The sequence below is a fragment of the Spodoptera frugiperda genome, chromosome 10 (assembly GCF_023101765.2).
Source record: "Spodoptera frugiperda isolate SF20-4 chromosome 10, AGI-APGP_CSIRO_Sfru_2.0, whole genome shotgun sequence".
Lineage (NCBI taxonomy): Eukaryota > Metazoa > Arthropoda > Insecta > Lepidoptera > Noctuidae > Spodoptera > Spodoptera frugiperda.
Genome location: NC_064221.1, coordinates 4,523,139 through 4,541,475, shown reverse-complemented (window position 1 = coordinate 4,541,475; position 18,337 = coordinate 4,523,139). Strand labels below are relative to the sequence as shown.

General features: G+C 38.2%; 1 protein-coding gene across 3 annotated transcripts in view; it reads right to left on the bottom strand.

Annotated features, from left to right (window-relative positions):
• The window catches only part of LOC118277362 (phosphoinositide 3-kinase regulatory subunit 4), a 69,614-nt gene that overhangs the window by 46,739 nt on the left and 4,538 nt on the right, over positions 1 to 18,337 (bottom strand). For 2 of the 3 annotated variants that reach the window (XM_050696420.1, XM_035596123.2), the window contains exons 5-26: positions 16,333 to 16,421; positions 15,570 to 15,776; positions 14,702 to 15,158; positions 14,123 to 14,315; positions 13,345 to 13,454; positions 12,857 to 12,965; positions 12,331 to 12,479; positions 11,753 to 11,896; positions 10,895 to 11,011; positions 9,734 to 9,868; positions 8,855 to 9,010; positions 8,249 to 8,376; positions 7,590 to 7,678; positions 7,011 to 7,118; positions 6,131 to 6,206; positions 5,646 to 5,741; positions 4,914 to 5,036; positions 4,146 to 4,253; positions 3,068 to 3,225; positions 1,867 to 2,025; positions 1,186 to 1,343; positions 505 to 683 (exon numbers count right to left, since the gene is read on the bottom strand). In XM_050696420.1, the coding sequence (XP_050552377.1) occupies positions 505 to 683; positions 1,186 to 1,343; positions 1,867 to 2,025; positions 3,068 to 3,225; positions 4,146 to 4,253; positions 4,914 to 5,036; positions 5,646 to 5,741; positions 6,131 to 6,206; positions 7,011 to 7,118; positions 7,590 to 7,678; positions 8,249 to 8,376; positions 8,855 to 9,010; positions 9,734 to 9,868; positions 10,895 to 11,011; positions 11,753 to 11,896; positions 12,331 to 12,479; positions 12,857 to 12,965; positions 13,345 to 13,454; positions 14,123 to 14,315; positions 14,702 to 15,158; positions 15,570 to 15,776; positions 16,333 to 16,421 (3,248 nt within the window). The remainder of the gene's footprint in view (positions 1 to 504; positions 684 to 1,185; positions 1,344 to 1,866; positions 2,026 to 3,067; positions 3,226 to 4,145; positions 4,254 to 4,913; positions 5,037 to 5,645; positions 5,742 to 6,130; positions 6,207 to 7,010; positions 7,119 to 7,589; positions 7,679 to 8,248; positions 8,377 to 8,854; positions 9,011 to 9,733; positions 9,869 to 10,894; positions 11,012 to 11,752; positions 11,897 to 12,330; positions 12,480 to 12,856; positions 12,966 to 13,344; positions 13,455 to 14,122; positions 14,316 to 14,701; positions 15,159 to 15,569; positions 15,777 to 16,332; positions 16,422 to 18,337) is intronic. The other variant, XM_035596124.2, reaches the window with a different exon arrangement.

Below are 18,337 nucleotides of genomic sequence, written 5' to 3'. Positions count from 1 at the left end.
CTTTTTTTCTTACCCAACAATGATATCTTTTCTGATAAAAGATTTAAATTAAGATATGTATAAAAGAATATAGAGTACTATACAAACTTTGGATGATAATAATCAAGAAATCAAAAAATTGGATTAACTAACTAATAGACACAATCACAGGCAAAAGAAATAGATATACAAAGGAGGGACAGATCTCTACATAGTGTAAGTGTGTAAAAAATAAACAAACATCAAGAACATAGCTTTATTTGAGACGGGAAATTATCCAATGACACGCCTTGAACGAGGCGGCGAGAGCGAGTGTCAGACTCCTACTGACTGAAAACCACCCCGTTCCTTCTGCTTTTAGCCGGAGCCCCGGTAACCTGGGGCCTTAGTCTGCTATTACAATTGTATAGCTCCGTCCCTCTTGCACTGCTCAATGTTCGACCATTCTGACACAATTGTAATAGCAGACTAAGGCCCCTGTTACGTTGTCCGCAGCTCATACGAACATAGCTAAGAGTTAATTACCTGTATTTAAGCGCCCCGGGCGAGTTTTTCAACGCGTCATTATGCGCATGCAGCAGTATATAAGAGTCCTCAGGGTGCTCCAGGTCCCAGTAGCGCAGCCTCTGGTCGGAGCCGCCCGTCACCACGAAGCGGTTGCCCTCGCGGGTGCCGCAGTATATTGAGCTTATGTACTGAGAGGCCTGGGGAATTACATGTCGTATTTTACTGATTTGAACATCATATAAAACTAATTAGACTGACTGGTATAGGTTTGTAGATCGATTTATGAATTGATCTTTTACTAACAACTACTATTAATTAATTATTATGTTATCGGCTTACTCACGTAATTGTTTCACGAGGAACTCGACTAGTTTCAAGCCATGCTAGAGGGACAATAGCCGCGTCGTGTGTCGCGGAATGCTACTAGTCGAGTTCCTCGTCAAACAAATACGTGAGTAAGTCGATAACATAATAATTAATTCAGTAAGTCTCACGCAAGTTACAATATAACTACCATAAAGTTAAAGTTCGACGGTTCATAATCTGCCGTCACCACTTGACACTGGCAGAATAGTCGACAAGTTTTGTATTGGAAACTCGGTTGTCATCAAGAAAAAATAAATTAATGAATAAAGAAATGATTTGATCGACTGACATTTAGCTTAAAGTTTGAGGTCTAAATACACAAGTGGTACGTACAACAGGCGTGTATTGCAGCGGCTGCAGCGAGTTGGTGCAGGTCCAGAGCGCGGCGGTGCGCTGCGTGGACTCCAGCGACCAGGCCGCCGCGTCGCGCTCGCCCGCCACCCACACCGCGCCCGCGCACCCGCCGCCCACTATGCGACGGACGCGCTCCGCTGGGGGGAGGGGGACAATGTTGTTATTATCAACAAACACAACAAAATGTCGTTTATGTACATTGCGACGCAATAAGACAAACTGAACAGGAGAATAAAGAAGCGTTTACATATTTGAAATCACAACTTTTTTTTGCTATCATACAAATAAATTACTTAGGAATAGGCATGTTTCCTACTAGTCAAATTCAATACTTTTTTCAAAACGTCAAAAATGATATTTTCTGTGAACTTTGTATGAAATACTCTATTATGACGTCCTAAGTATTTGACGTCAAATAGCAGACTTATTTCTAGAAAAGCTAGACAAAATCGAAAAAGAGTAGTTAAGTAGTTCTACAATTTATGAATGAGAGTGTGATTATTTTTGAATATTTTATTGTAATAATTTATTTTTGACCCAGTCATCATACCTATTCAATACAAAATATTTAAAAACAGATTACTATCAAGTATAAGTGGCTTTCATAATCAGAAAGAAATACATAAATAGTAATACAATAATCTTTACAAAAGTACTCACAGTTAGGATGTCTGACGGAAGTGATGGGTAAATGGAACCGCAGGTCCCAGACGCAGATGGCGCCGCTGGAGGTGCCCACGGCCAGGTACCCGGTGGGGTCGGCGTACAGGCACGTCGTCACGCCCTGCTTCAGGTCGCCTTGTAGCTTCCACGCGTTACCTGACCAGGGAAAATTTATTTAACTATTTTATTCATTTATTGCACTATGTACATACTTATACTACTAGCACAGTACATACCACATTGTTAGGGCGGAGCAATTTTTATTACAATAATATACATTTCGTTAATTTAATAACTAGTAAGTATAATAAAAGTAGTAAATATATTTTCGCAATTTTTTATACATCAAATATATGCAACTTTTCATACATGCGTAAAAAAATTGCTAAATATTTATGTAATACAGTGAAACTTGGTTAAGTGGGACCTGGATAAGTGAGAAACCTCCACAAATGGAACTCACACTGAGGTCCCTACCCATTGGCACTGAATTACCTCTATTAGTGGGAAAAAACCCTCTGTAACTGGGATTCGTTCTTTCCATTTATCATCTTAGTTACGTCTATAACTGAGACAGCAAGTGAATTTTAATGCATAAACCTCAGTAACTGAGACAACATATTTTTGTTTGTTGATTTACTTATTCTTAACATTTATAATGTGCATATAACACATTGTTTTATTTAAAAATCACACCTCTTTATCTGAAATAACCCATATGGTCACCTAAATTAATGGAACCCTCTGTAAATGAGACAAATGTGTATTTATACCTGGTTATCTGAGACACTGGGTTAGTGGAATACCTCTATAAGTGATACCAATTTGAAGGTCCCTTGATGTCTCACTTAACGAGGTTTCACTGTATTTCAAAAATAAGGGTAAAGCTCTAAAATACCTAAGAATAGATTTCGACTTTTCAAGTTACCTATTTCGCATTGCGTTAATACATGTTATGAATTCAAAGATAAAGATATAAATATTATAATTTTTAAGATCAAAATACTATACAAGTTTAATATGCTGATATTTGTATATTATAGATATTTCGCATTGAGAGCGTAGACATTTTTACTACCTTACATATAACAAAATTAAAGTCAGTCAAGTAATTGATCTGAGTCAGTCACGTCAGTCAGTCAAAACAATCAACAAAGTCAGTCAAATCAATAAAAACCACTAGTCTCCCACTACATACCGGGCGCCCTTAGGTCCCATCCGACGATGTTGGCGAAGAGCGTGGCGTATGCGATGACGTTGCCATGCGCGGGCGCCGCCACGCACAGCGCGTCGTCCCCGTCCGACTCCAGCTGCCGGCCCTGCGACAGGGACATGCGGGACGACGACCCGTCCACGCTGGGGGGAGGGGGATTGTATTTATTTATTTAAACTTCATCACAAATACAGTGAATGGCGGACTTAATGCCTTAAGGCATTCTCTAACAGTCAACCATAGGGTAGTGCAGAGAAATGAAGCGGATTGATGCTAAGTCAAAACACAAGCTCAAAAGAATAAATATATGAATACAATATATATTATATATTGGATATTGGTCATCATATTTTGGGAATTTACAGAGGGAGGTACCACCAGCTTATACAATTTGGTTTGGAAACCTCGAAACGGTCTTAGTACACTTATAGAACAAGTTTTAGTTGTATCTTATTATTCTTAAAATGGCACTTACAAAGGATCATAGAGCATCAATACAAAGAGTAGATGTCATAACTGGATTTCCCATTAACATAATGCGTGAAACTTGGCGTACGGGTTGATGCGCGGGACGTTACAAACTACGCCCTTCTCTATTTTCCATCTAGCGGTCCCATAGCACAGAAACACTGTCAATCGTCCACATTTTAATGTGCCACTTTTTTAGCATTTGTTTATTTATTTATTACTAATAAGGCATGTCAACAGAATAAACACCAACATTAATAAAAAAACAAGATTTTGCTATTGTAACTATCACTTGTAAACTATTAACACCATTTTACTTGTAATATCATTAGGCAGGGCCTTTTTTGTGTCACTATGAACAATCATATTATGGCATCTCCTCTTTGTATTTGCTTCATGCTTGTAAACTATTAACACCATTTTACTTATAATATCATTGACAAGGCCTATTTACCACAGTGCACAATCACATAATGGCATCTACTCTTTACACTTGTTTCATCAAAAGGACATTTACTAGAGTTTGGTCTAGAGTTTATGACCGAGTCTGCAGCGAGATGTTAACTATACTATAGTAAACTTGTAGTATACTGACCGTAGTACGAAGACGGACTCCTGCGTGGCGGCGACGAGCGACTGGCCCGCCTCGCACGCCGCCAGCGACACCACGGGGCCCGCGTTTCTATTGTACATCGACTTCGATCTGGAAACATTCATAAATATATTTTATATAGTACTAGCGACCCGCCCCAGCTTCGCATGGGTGCAATAGTGATATATTATGCGTGTATTATACATATAAACCTTATTGAATCATCTCTATCTATTAAAAAAAACTGCACCAAAATCCGTTGCGTAGTTTTAAAGTTTTAAGCATACAAAGCGACATAGGTACAAAGAAAGCGACTTTGTTTTATACTATGTAGTGATAAACATAGTACACTATTTCAAAGTTATTATTTAAGTTTCAATGAACACAAAAACTTAAAAGATGTCATTTTCGTTAGTATTTTCTTACTACACCCTACAAAATCTTGGAGAACTTGACTTAATTATGTTGTACGGGTAAACACGTAACTATCTGACGAGGTAAGGCCCCCGGCCCCGCTCGTCCGTTGTGCTGTGGACTTCTTGCGGGCAAATGGGGCATGTCATAAAAAAATATACGGAAAAAATGACACTGCGACAACGCAACGCAGCGCAACAAGCAAGTGGAGGCGGGGTCTAACTCAACTAATTTCAAGTCATGTCTGGGACTCGCAAAAAGTTGATTGAAACTACTCGAGTTATGTCGTCAACCCATGAATTATTTTTTAGAATACAGAAGTATGTAGTATATGTAAATAATGATATAAAGCAGTACCTGTTGATATGCGCGTGAGTATGCAGCCTGGCGGCGTCCCACAGACGCACGGTGCCGTCGTCCGAGCACGACGCGAACACTGCGCGCGACGCCGGGAGGCAAACTAGCTGGTTCACTCGGGCTCTGCGACATTGTACACACATATTTAGTTACTATAATTATTATACATTTAATATAACTAGTACTTAACAAGCCTTAACAAAATAAACTGCCTCGTTGGTCGAGTGGTCGCCCTCGTAAGTGTGACTACCGGGCAAGGGGTTCAGGGGCAAAGTATTACTGAATTTTTTTTTCGGATTTTCGAAAATATCTCAGTAGTAGTATGGAGTTTGGGATTGTGTCCAGCATATGGCAATAGGCTCTCCCCTATTATACGGGTCATAACACACATAGTGAAGAGTTTATTTACTTTGTACAGTGGCATTACGTGCTGTAAAGCGTGACAATACAAAACTATGCTGATTAAAGAAAAAACGTTACATAAGCATCATTGTAATACTAGTAACCATAGTACGAGTTTGCTTTACGTTTATCGATCAATAATAATAGAAACGAGAACGCATTCGACGTTCTGATTGGCCGATTCGAATAAACCAACCAATCGGAGCGCGGAACGCGCTTTCGTTTCGATTACCTTAAATGTAAAACAAACACGTACTAAGGATACAGATGTCTCAGTCGATATTTCGGTGCAAAATAAGTGGTTATTATAGTAATTAAACCACTACATACTTGTGTTCGTGTAGATAGGCCAGCAGTTGGTTCCCGGGCCGCCAGCCGGGCGGGGGCGTGGCCTCGTCGCTGCACTCCACCGGGTCCTCCGGGCTCCTGCACGCAATGTTGTTTATTTATTAGCCGATACTAGAAACTTCGCTCGCGTGAATTACGGCCATTGTGACTAATAAAAGTAGACTATGTTACTCATTAGTACACCAGCTACCTGCCCATAAAAGTCCCGACAAAATCGATCCAGCTATTTCAGAGATTAGCCAGGACAAACAGACAGACAGACAAAAATTAAAGAAAATAATAATTATTTTTGTGTATGTATCATACGTATATTCATATACATGTAGTAAAAGAGTAAGTTAAGGGTAAGGGTAAACCCCATTTTTTTGTGGTATTCGATTCGTTATCACGTCATCGTTAATATAACCAAAATACATATTGTAAAGTAGGGACTAGAATATCAAGATCAGCCAGAAAACTATCATTACCTTAAAGACTTCTGATACTTCTGCTGCATGCGCGCTGTGAGATCTCTTAACTCAACTCGACACGGCGCCATGCTATCTGCAACCACAACAACATATTAAGGGATGAACAGAAACATTAGAACTCGCTGTTCGCAATTACAAAACATTTAACTGCTGCACGCTTCAGACTTTAATGTTTTAACATAAACTTGGTTTTACTGTCTAGGATTTGACAACGAAATAAATAAATAGATCATTGGAGGACAAGAATCATTGTACTGTATATATTATGTAACTTGTTTATTTAGCGTGTGAAATAAATATATTTTCTAACTTACTTTCTTTCTTTCATCAACTAAAAATCACGATTTACTCACGTAAATTGATGAAAAAAAGGCTCTAATAGTTTCGAATCAAAGAGGAACTCTAACATTTTAATTTTTTCTGACATTCTACGTAAACATTTCTTTCTTTAATTTCAACTTTCCAACGCGACGTTCTATGTGAGCGATCTAGACGCGAAGGCGAAGCGATGCGGTGCGGCGCAAAAACAACAAACTGTCAAAATATATTGACGTGGCCTATGTCACCAACCGCACGTGGGATGCGGTGCGGCGCGGTGCAGCGCGGGCTCTCTATGACTCTCACGGGCAGTGTAGGGGTGGTGACTCTAGCATTAGAACTTGAAACGGGATATTTACCATGTTTTTAAATTTCTATGAGTTTCCGATATTTCGGCATTGTTGCAAGCGCCATGATCACGGATGAACTGGAGTAAATGCGGGAAGATGTTTTTCTAGTTCTAATACTAGTGTTAGTGACCATATCAGTTTAAAAACTTATATCGTGGTGAGTCTATTCTACTTTATGGTTGTTTGTGTAGAGCGTGCAGTATACGTACACTGTACGTAGCTGGCGCTGTGCGCGAGCTGCGAGTGGTGGGGGGGCGGCGGGGGGGGCAGCACGCCCACGCTCGACGACCCCACCGACTGGGACACGCTCTCCGATACTGCGCATACATTGTTTTACTCATTATTGTATATCTATGGCAACCCACATTGAAATATAAAATGCTGACGGACGACGTCACAAAAAATAATAATAAATGCTTTGTCGGTCGAACAGTTATCATCATAATAATAATTTTAAAAACATAAATAAAAGGTCATAAAATCAATATTTATTAGAAAATTTACATCGTCTAAAAAAATATGAGAACATATAAAAAAACCGCCTTAAATTTTCCCTAAGTTTGAAAACCACTATGCTGAAAACAGCATCTAAACCTGTTTAGCCTAATGCCAGATAATCGTGCACATTACATACATACAAATCAAACTGAGAATCTCCTTTTATTAAGTCGCTTAATAATATGTTTGTTTTTAAATTTTTATTTTTAACTAATTAAAAAAAATCGGATTATTATTAAAAAATATTTTATCAATAATTGTAAGTGTATAAATATAAAGTAATATCTTACCTCTGGGATTTTCGTGTGAGTGTCCGAACATATGTTGCCACTCTGTGTTCATGTGTGACTCCTGCGACCCTGACGTCTTGTGCGTGCGTCTGCGCATACATACAATAACAAAAATCAGTTACAAGTGCATATTATGGGAAAATAGCATTTTGTTTTAAATACATTACATAATTCTATCTTTAATAGTCTTATACGAAATGTGTCTAGTATACAAATCTATACAGACTATAGCAGTTTATTGACATTGACTCTTATTAAAGACTTTTTGCTCAAAGAGAACGAAATAAACTGCCTCATTAGTCGAGTGGTCGCAAGTGCGACTGCCGGACAAAGGGTCTTGAGTTTAATTCCCGGGTCGGGCAAAGAATTACTGGACTCTTTCGAACATTTCTCAAAAGTAGCTGGAGTCTGGAATTGTGCCCAGTATAATATACTGGGCCTATTGCCATAATAAGGCAATAGGCTCACCCCCTATTACATGAGACTTATAACATAACTAGTGAAAAGTGTACATTGTACAGTGGCATTACGTGCCATAATATGCACCTCTGCCTACACCTTCGGGGATAAAAAGGCATGACGTTGCAGAACGAAATAATTTCAGTAAGAATGATTAAAAAATGTTCCAAAACCCGTTTACTTTAAATGAATCAACTCACCGGTTCTGTGTGGAGGCATACATCTTGTCTACATGCGGCATGGCGTCCGCAGTGCCCGTGTCCAGTTGTACCGCGCGGGATATACCCGACGCGGGGAGCACGAGGCGGCCCGGCGCCTCCGTTATATGCTACACGGTACAAATATACATACATTAATACTATTATCATAATTTCTACAGCTTCTTGATGTATAAAAGTGGTATTTTGTAGCTTATAAGAAGATGTAATAATCATTTCACTTCATCAACATCACTGCACCACTAGGCCCCTTCTAACACGGAGAAGGTTTGAGCGTTATTGTGACGATTGTAAACTAATAATTTTCAATTAAGTCTTTGACTGCCAATAGAAAACTGTTCGGAGGCTACTACAAATTGCACAATCATTACATAATTTTCTTTGTCACTAAATCATGTATGTTATACCAAGATATCCTCCACTCTGTCTGAACAAGTTGTTTTAATTAATTATACAGTATACACTTACTAAAGCTTTTTCTAAAGTTATTCTCCAATAAAGTGAACACCACACATCCATTTACTCCAATCGCAATAAAACCCTCAACGAGAGTCGAGTCAAACGTTATTAATAATTCTAACTACTGACCTGTGTAGAAGACCCCTGTATCTTGATGAGATGTGCGCTCATGGCCAGCAGTTGGTTCTCCACGTGCTCCGTCATACCGTCGGATGCCAGTCTGCGGAACAGGTTCCTCAGCTGTTGGCCCATCTCCGAGTACTGGGGCACCGTGCCTTGCTTCACCTGCCACATACGTACAAAGTCAAAAACAATTATTTTAAATAGACCAGGAAGGCACTTTTGAACGTCAAAGCAAATATAATAATATTAATAACGTCTGTCTGTCGGTTAGTCCTCTAGTGAAGCTATTTGCTCGTTCCAAAGTGTAGATTCCTATGGAGAAGAACGAGCAAGAAACTCCATAGGTTACTCTTTTCCAATCAGGTTCACAATACAGGTCTTGGTTACATTGTTTCAATTACTTCAATTACGTACGATGCATGAGTAACTTGGAAAAGTGTTTAAATGGACTCTTGATAAAATACGGTTTAATAAACTATATAAAATAATAAAATACATTTAACCAAGTAAACTTTTACAATAGATTAAAACATTTACTCATTTATTTTCGAAATATGGCTTATAGAATAGAATAGAATAAACATTTATTTCAGACAAAAGCCCATATATTGTATGTCTTATATCAGAAATTAATCTACGAATTTAATTAAACAGAAAACCTAGGTTTTTATCAATCCTCAATCCGAGTACGAGTTTGTTTTACGTTTAAAGTAATCGAAAGGTGGGTGCGTTCGACGTTCCGATTGGTTGGTTTATTCGAGCCGGCCAATCAGAGGTCCGAACGCGCTCTCGTTTCGATTACATAGATTTTGATTTCGACCGTTCGATACTTTTCCTTGTAAGTTTCCATAGCCTGCACCTAGTAAAAAGGAGTGTTATATGTACCTTGAGCCGAGTGTTCCTCCTCTCGCGTAGAGTGTGCACGAGCCTATCCACGTCCCCGTGGCGCAGCACTGCGTCCAGCACCTTGCGGGGGATGGGCTCCGACAGACTCTCCAACAGGAGCTCCGGCCTCTCCACCTACCGCACACACGGTTATTTGGATATTTACAGCATATGGATATTTTATAAAAGAAAGCAAAGTAAATAATTGTTCCTCCCCCCCCCCTTGCGTCATTTGTTCTTAATGCGACCATACAGTTATTTTACTAAACTTCTATTTTAAAAGAAAAAACAAAATAAAATAGTTGTCACCCCCCCCCCCCTACTTGCGTCGTTTGTCCTTAATGCTGTGTCGGTGAATCTCCGGTAACCGAAAACCGACGTGAAACAACGCTTGCGTTGTGTTTCGTTATGTGAGTGAGGTTACCGGAGGCCCAATTCCCCCTTTCCCAATCTTTCCAATCCCCGATTCCCCAACAACCCTTAAATTCCTAACCCCCAAAAGGCCGGCAACGTACTTGTAACGCCTCTGGTGTTTCAAGTGTCCATGGGCGGCGGTGACTGCTTACCATCGGGTGAGTCGTCCACTCGTTTACCGGCGTTCTCAATAAAAATAACCTCACTCAAACAACGCAAGGCCGTAGTATCACTCCGGTCGAGCCGGCCCATTCGTGCCGAAGCATGGCTCTCGCACACTGTGCTTAAGACAATAGCAATGACTCTTTTTTATGGAATAGATGGCAAACGAGCAAACGAGTCACCTGATGGTAAGCGATCAGGGCCGCCCATAGACACCCGTAACACCAGAGTAGTCACAGTTGCATTGCCGGCCTTTTAATAAGGAGTATGCTCTTTTCTTAAAGGTTGTATTGGTTCGGAAATACTGCCGACGACAGTTCATTCCACAGTTTTGCTGTGCGTGACTCGAAGATATACCTTCCACAAATCATAAGGCATGTGTTACCTGTATAAGCTTGTGTTTACCTGTATAAGCTTGTGTTTACCTGTATAAGCTTGTGTTTACCTGTATAAGCTTGTGTTTACCTGTATAAGCTTGTGTTTACCTGTATAAGCTTGTGTTTACCTGTATAAGCTTGTGTTTACCTGTATAAGCTTGTGTTTACCTGTATAAGCTTGTGTTTACCTGTATAAGCATGTGTTTACCTGTATAAGCTTGTGTTTGAGATGCGGCCAGACGAGTGGCAGTATCTTGCAGTGCACGTCGATCGGGTTCATTAGGCTCGCCACACACGATACTAGACCACACACTTCTTGCCGGATCTACGGAGACATAGTAAGTATAATAGTAATTGAATATGTATTTATAATCCCCATGCATGATAGGTAGCTTTGGAAGCAGGCGCGGAGTTCGACGTTTAGACTGGCTGGCTCCAATAAAGCAAACCAATCAGTACCCTTAGTACGAATTTGCTTTACGTTTAAAGTATGTAATCGAAAAGATAGCTCGTTTAGCACTCTGATTGGTTGCTTTATTCGAGTCAACCATACAGAGCGCGGAACGCGCTCTCGTTTCGATTACTTTCATCATTAAATGCATTCAATCGTGAATTATCATGTAGCAGTAAAAGCACTTTGGCTGATGTTGATTATGTTAATATATGATATTCAATATACTCTTTGACTGCACTATCATCCTCCCCAATTAAAGAATTTTTGATTAACTAAAAATCACGGTTTACTCACATAAATTATTGGAGAAAAGCTCTACTAGATTAATCAGCCAGCCAACCAGTAGGCTGCGCCTGCGCGACGTCGCCGCGTCTGGGCGCGCTGCTCATGATGAACAATTTACGTGATTATCCGTGATTTTTAGTTAATTTATCTTTATTATTTACGATAGTTATTATACAAATAAATATATTTTGCCTTCACGCTTAGCAGGTGAGTTAGACATCGATTTATCAGAGCTTGTTGTGTCGATGTTATGTCCGGTGTCTATCAATTAAATAACCTACCATTAAAATATCAATATAACCAACATAATAATGAATGTGTACTGACCCACAAGTTAGGGTGAGCAAGGAACACGGCGCTCTCGGCGACGAGGTCGCACAGCGTCTGCTTGTTCAGCAGCCCCAGCTCCGCCAGGTTGGTCGTGGCGCGCAGGGCCTTCGATATTATCCACTCCGACTGGTCCGTCAGACCCTGGCCACAATACAATGGTGATTAGCTTCTTGTATAGAAGACAACAGTAGAAAACATATTGTGTCTCATGTGGATCCGCGTTTTGGTATACGAAGGGTTAAGTAATACTAGTTTCTACCAGCGGTTTTGCCCACGTTCCCATGGTTCCCACGTTCCCAGAAAGTAGCCAATGTATTATTCCAGACCATAATCTACCCTTGTTTGAAATTTCATCACAATCACTTCAGTCGTTTTGACGTGATACAGTAACAAACATACACAGAAAATCATAAACTTTCGCATTTATAATACATATTAGTAAAATAATGTCACATATTTATTTTCAGAGAAGCAAGAAGTATAAATTAGAATGCGATGACAATGACGCCGATTTATTTTCAGTTTGATTTTTTTTAACTGACTTTAAGAAAAGGGGAGGTTATGTTCCTCAGTACCTGTTGCAGTAGCGGTACGAGTATGGGCGCGGCGTGGTGTCCGACATAGGCGGCGACCCCAACGACCCTCTCGAAGAAGCACCCGCGGAGTGCCGCCTCCTCCTTGTCGTTGAGGAACGTCACCATGTGGGAGAGGATCACGTCGTTCGCTATAAACAAGAAAATTTAAGTTTCGTAAATTACATTAAGAATAATTTATTATACATTGTTTATGTATAATTTTAGTCTAATTTAGGATTAGGTGTCAAGCTGTACTTTACTTAAAATACAATACAAAATAATGTTTTGTCTTTTATTTAGAACTCTAATGAGTAATTGGGTAGTTTCCTCGGTCAAAAATTAAATATTTCGACTTTTCAATACAACAAAATATTCAAAAATTATCACACTTTCATTTAAACATTTGATGATCTATTTAATTTTCGAATTAGTCAGAGTTAGAAACTCATAGAAAATATAGTTATTTGTCGTTTCGAAAAAAGTATTGAAATTAACTAGTAAGAAACTAGCCTATTATATCCCTTACCTTTCTGTTTCCCGAAGAAGATGCAAAGCTTCGTGATACCGTTCTCTACCAGTGCTCGCTTCACGACCGCTTGCGAGTCTGTCAACAGGTAGGATACTGTCGACCGCACCTGTGGTATACATAGAAATAATTGTATTAGAAGTTGTATTATACCAACGCGGTATCATTCAGGTCGAACCGACTCATTCCCACAAAAATAACTACCGTAAAACGGGGTAAATAGAATTCGAGGGGTGAATAGATACAGAAGAGGGCTAAATTAACGCTGAGAAAATATTCTAACACCTATTCACCCCTTTCCTGTATCTATTTAACCTTTGAATTCTATTCACCCCCTTTCATGGTATACGTTTTAAAAGTGTGCACATAGCTTTACTGACGGACAGACTGACGGAGTATTCTATTATATATTTTTTTAATGTTTTACAAGTACAGGTATATGGCCTAGTTGAAATAGATGCTTTAATTTTGAAATAATCATAACATACCATTTCATGCAGTGCCGACAGTTCAGTCTCATAATTAATATTAGCTGCCTCCTTGTCCACCATATTCTGTGTCTGATCTAGGAATCGAACCGCCGTTTCTGCCAACCTCGCTGAAAATAACATTAGTATATTAACATACAATTATTAGTTAATGCGCAACCATTGCGCAAATCCTGCGTACTTGCGCTAAACGAGAAACGTTTGCGCAAACTCTTAAGACAATACAAATAAATAAAATTGAAAAATTGTTAATAGTAGTTTAGTTTTTTAATTATTATTATTAGCTAATGCTGTCATTAGCATTCGTTGTATTTCAATATAAAATAACCTTGACTATAATAACAATTTGTAAGACATGTCTTTTATTGAATAACAGAAATACTTTGGGATCTTGGATAGAAATATTTTGGAATGAGAAAAATACGACAAAGATGCAATAACTAATAAATTATGCTTTAGTTTTCTATCAATGATAGTTAACATACATGCGATGGGTGAAAGGCTAATATGATCATGTCATAGAGAAAAAATTGCTCATTCCGAATATGTGTTTAAATCAATATCACAAAAAAAAAAACACTTAAATCAATTAGCCTTTCATCCATCAACATGTATTATAGTAGTATAGAAGATATCTCCACATTAAACGTTACTATTTTCGAGCCTATTTAAATTAAACAAGTACAAAATGCAACGAAACCCTCACCGATGTTATTAGCGTACGCGATGCGCGTACCAATTCCAAGTAAACAAATATAAAATGAAATGCAAGCCTCACCGATATTATTAGCGTATGCGATGCGCACGGGCACGCTGGGGTCGGTGGCGCGCGGCGCCAGCTCGGGCAGGATGTACTCGGGGAACACGTTGCAGTCCGCGCGCGGCAGACCGCGGACGCAACATAACGCGCGCCCGCACGCGGACACTGCGCGCGCGCGCACGCGGGCCGTGCTCGAGTGGGACAACTCGATCTAGGGGGAGGGAGTAGATTATTGTATTTTTTATTTTATTTATGTATGCAATGTAACTTATTGTTATCTACATACACCGGTAAGTAAAATGTCTCATGCAAAAATTAATTATTTCGACTTTTCAAAACAGAATATCCAAAAATAAACGTACTTTCAATAATTATTCCTTAATTTGTCGATACACTTAGTTTTATCATTTTTCTAGCATTTTTTTTAGAAATAAGTACGCTATTTAACGCGTAAATTTAATGTCGTCATAAGTTGCGATCTGCTACAAAATTCATCACATTACAGAAAACTTTCCTTTTTAATATTTCTTTAAAAATATTGAATATGACCAATTGGACCTTATAATAAAGAAACACAGTTCTTAACATTATACTCACAATATAAGGCAGAATCCTATCCAAAATAGTTTCCGAGCTAGTATTCTCACACAGCAGCTGCAAAATCTCCAAACTGTACAATTTCGATGTACAATGATGCAACCCTCTAATACATGACGTCACCAGTGACGTAATCAAAATCAACCCTTCACTGTCGGGGCTTAACTCTTTAATCTCAGGGGCCTTATCGTCCTCATCGTCAAAATCCGTAGTATTTACATTTAAAACTTTAAAATTGTCCTTTAATTTGTCAATATTGTCTACTGATTGGTGTTCCGTGGTCTCTTCGACCAGATCTTTGTAGTTCTTGGCGTCTGAGGGTTGTGTGAATATTTTTATTATGTTCTTTATGTCTTGGTGTATGCGGAGTATTTTCTCGTCCGCTGGTAAGATTGGCTGGCCCGAGAATATCAGCATGTAGGATTGGAGGAACGAGTAAAAGTACTCGGGGAATAATCTGGAACAAACGTTTGGAGAAGTTAGGTTTAGATTTGGTGGGCTGGTTCTTGTTTGACTTTATTTTGATGTAGTATGAAGAATGTAAGTGTATGCGTGTTGTGTTTTAAAATTTGATTTCCATTGAAAAGTTGTATAGTTTCATTTTAACTTTTTAAAAGGCATATTATTAGTAACCAAAAAATAAAATGCTATAATGTGCAATTGTGCACCACTGCCTTTTGGGATAAAAGGCGTACCATACGATTATTATTAATCAAAGTTTTAAAGTAAACCAAAAAAAATATGAATGCCTATACAGAGAGTAAATTCAACGCTCCCGAAAAGCGCTACAATTAGTTTTTTGTTTTTACAATTTCAATCATTAGCAATTAAACAAACACAAAAAATAAAAAGGAATATCTGTACTCACTTCCCCCTAGCCTCATCAAGATACAGCTCAGCAGACTTCCTATCCTTAGGGTTTCTTTCAGTCATGGAGTGCAGTAGATTCTTCAGGTCTTCGTCATCCGTGCTGAGGGTCATGGTGGAAGGTCTGTCCTCGCCATTACGGTACGCGAGGAGACCTGGCAGGTCTAATGCTGGGGTACCATCGTTCCATAACTCTAGGAGGGCACAACTGTGGAGGTTGGAAAAGTGGGTTAGGGTAGAGTAGATATGTGTGTGAAGTGGATTCTAGTGTTTATTTCGTTTGCCCTCTTCTGTTTAGGCTTTGGGAGAAGAAAAAGATGTGTGTTTTATGTAATCTGTGTTTGTTTCTTATGTGCTGTTTTAATCGTAGTTTGGTTATTATTGAAAGTAGCATGATATACATAAAGATGGCGAACCTTTACGTAACTATGTGCTATTTTTCTTAAACGTTTCATTTTGTGTTGCTACTTGTACCATCGAAAAATTTTTTATCGATTTTGTAATCTATGACGTTTCCAAAATATTGTGGTGCATGCCACAATATTGACGGGTATTACGCGTGCCATCAATGGCACGCATGCCAATGGTTCGCCATCCCGGTCATATAGTGTCTACCTGTCCCTGTCTGCCTCTATAAATAAATACCTAGGGAGAATTTTTCATTTTGACAATTGGTTCAAATCTGATTTAATTTGAGTCAAACAACCACACACATTTTCTTTTAGGTTTATAATAATTAGCATTTTGAATACAATTTGACTTACCCAGCCGAGAAAATATCCATACTCGGTACCAGTTCACCGACTTTACAGGGCGATTCACTCAGCAACAGCCCGCCCATTTTGTCATCACCCTGAATAAGGAAATTTTCTTAATTCGATATTCATCTTTAGAAGTTTGAAGACTATATTATATACAAGCAAACATTGTACCACCTCAAAACAAAATCTCCACTTTTAAACCTTCCCTGGCCTACCACAAATAATTGACAACATTTCAAAACTGATACGACATGGAAACAAAAATACCATTTCTTTATTTTCGTATCCTGTGTTCAAATATATTTATGTCATATTTTTTTTATTTTTTATTTCTGAGAAAAATAATTAAAATCACAAAACATGTGATGACGTCATAGGTACGGCAGAATGCAGTCGTTACCTTTGCCTTAGCAATCATGGTTTCAGATGAAAACATCAAGTGTCAAATGTCAATGTTTAATGTCACTTGAAGCTGTAACTTTTATTTACATTCGAAATCGAAATTGATTTTACACAATATTTTCCTATCGAATCGACACGCTGCTTATTGTTATTATTCACAACTGTTGATTGACATTATTTCGTCAATAAAATGGATTTCAATGAAACATATACGCCAATGAAGGATCCAAAATATTGTTTTGTACCAGCCTGCAAAAACAACACTGCCAATACGTATTTCTGCAAAATTGTAGCATTCATTATCGTGCATATATTGCAATAGCATTAAATAGTCAACTTTCGGCAAGTTTCTGCAATCGGCAACTAGGAATCATATAATTATAACAACACAAATAACAAAATCTGAAATCAGTTTGACAAGCTTAGTGTTGCCAACTTTATTTTACCAGCCCACCAAATGAGGCCTCTCAAACCACCAGAATTCCTCAAGATCATCACAGAATCTAAAAAAAGGGATTATGAATAATAAGTTCATGGCCCCCTTTATTCTTTCAATAACTACGAACATTATTTAAAATTTTTGTGCTTAATATAATCTACATATAAATCATATAATATATTTTTAAATATTCTTTATATAAACTGACTTTCTAGACAGACTGCTTCAAAAAGTTTTGATTCTGTTATTGCCTGCGCAGAAGCCAAAAATTGGGTTCTGTAAGTATGATGGGCAATTAAAATACTGAACTCTGGTTTTCATGAGTTTCAAGTTTCAGGCGGTGGTACTTTCTGTTTCATAGATGTTAAGTGAATTTCAAATCGGTACCCCAAATAGCATTTCATACCTATAAAATCTTTAATATTGTGCATAAAAATATTTACCTTCTGAGTAGGCAATATTATCTTGCCAACAAGTGTGCCAATTAAGTATTTTTAACTAAAAATCATACAGCATTTTACGAGTAGTGTTAGTGGTTAATTTGTAACTTACCACTAACTGAAACAATCTAGTCCACTAAAATATCCACTAGCCGCTAAAACCAATATTTTCCCGTTGAAACACATATCTAAACCACCAGATCTAGTGGAAATTCCACTAAGTTGACAACACTGGACAAGCTGTCAGTGACAGTACATTTGACATCTAGTAGGTTTTTTACGGATGATACGGTGAGGCAAAGGTATTATCGCCATTCTACCGTAATTTGGCACTTACGTCTTTTTAGAATACACTGAATTTCAAACTCGAAATTATGAATGAAAAGTACATAATTTCGAAAAATGAAAAAATATGGGTGCCCTAGTTTTCGATTTACTTTTATATAACATAATAATACATGCATGTTAAAAATATGAAATGTTGTCAATTGTAGACCAAAATTTGGCAAATCGGTTCAGCCGTTCTTGAGTTTTAGCGAGACTAACGAACAGCACGTTATGTTATTAGATTATATTAAAGAAGTCAGACGTGATTTCAAATAATCCAGCTTCTAAAAAACTTTACTTAATGTTAAGGCATATTCCATTGCCAATCAGTCAAATCTGGTTAAGACTTACTGCCTAAATAAATAAAAAAAAACTGGTGCAAATAAACTGTTTTTCTTTC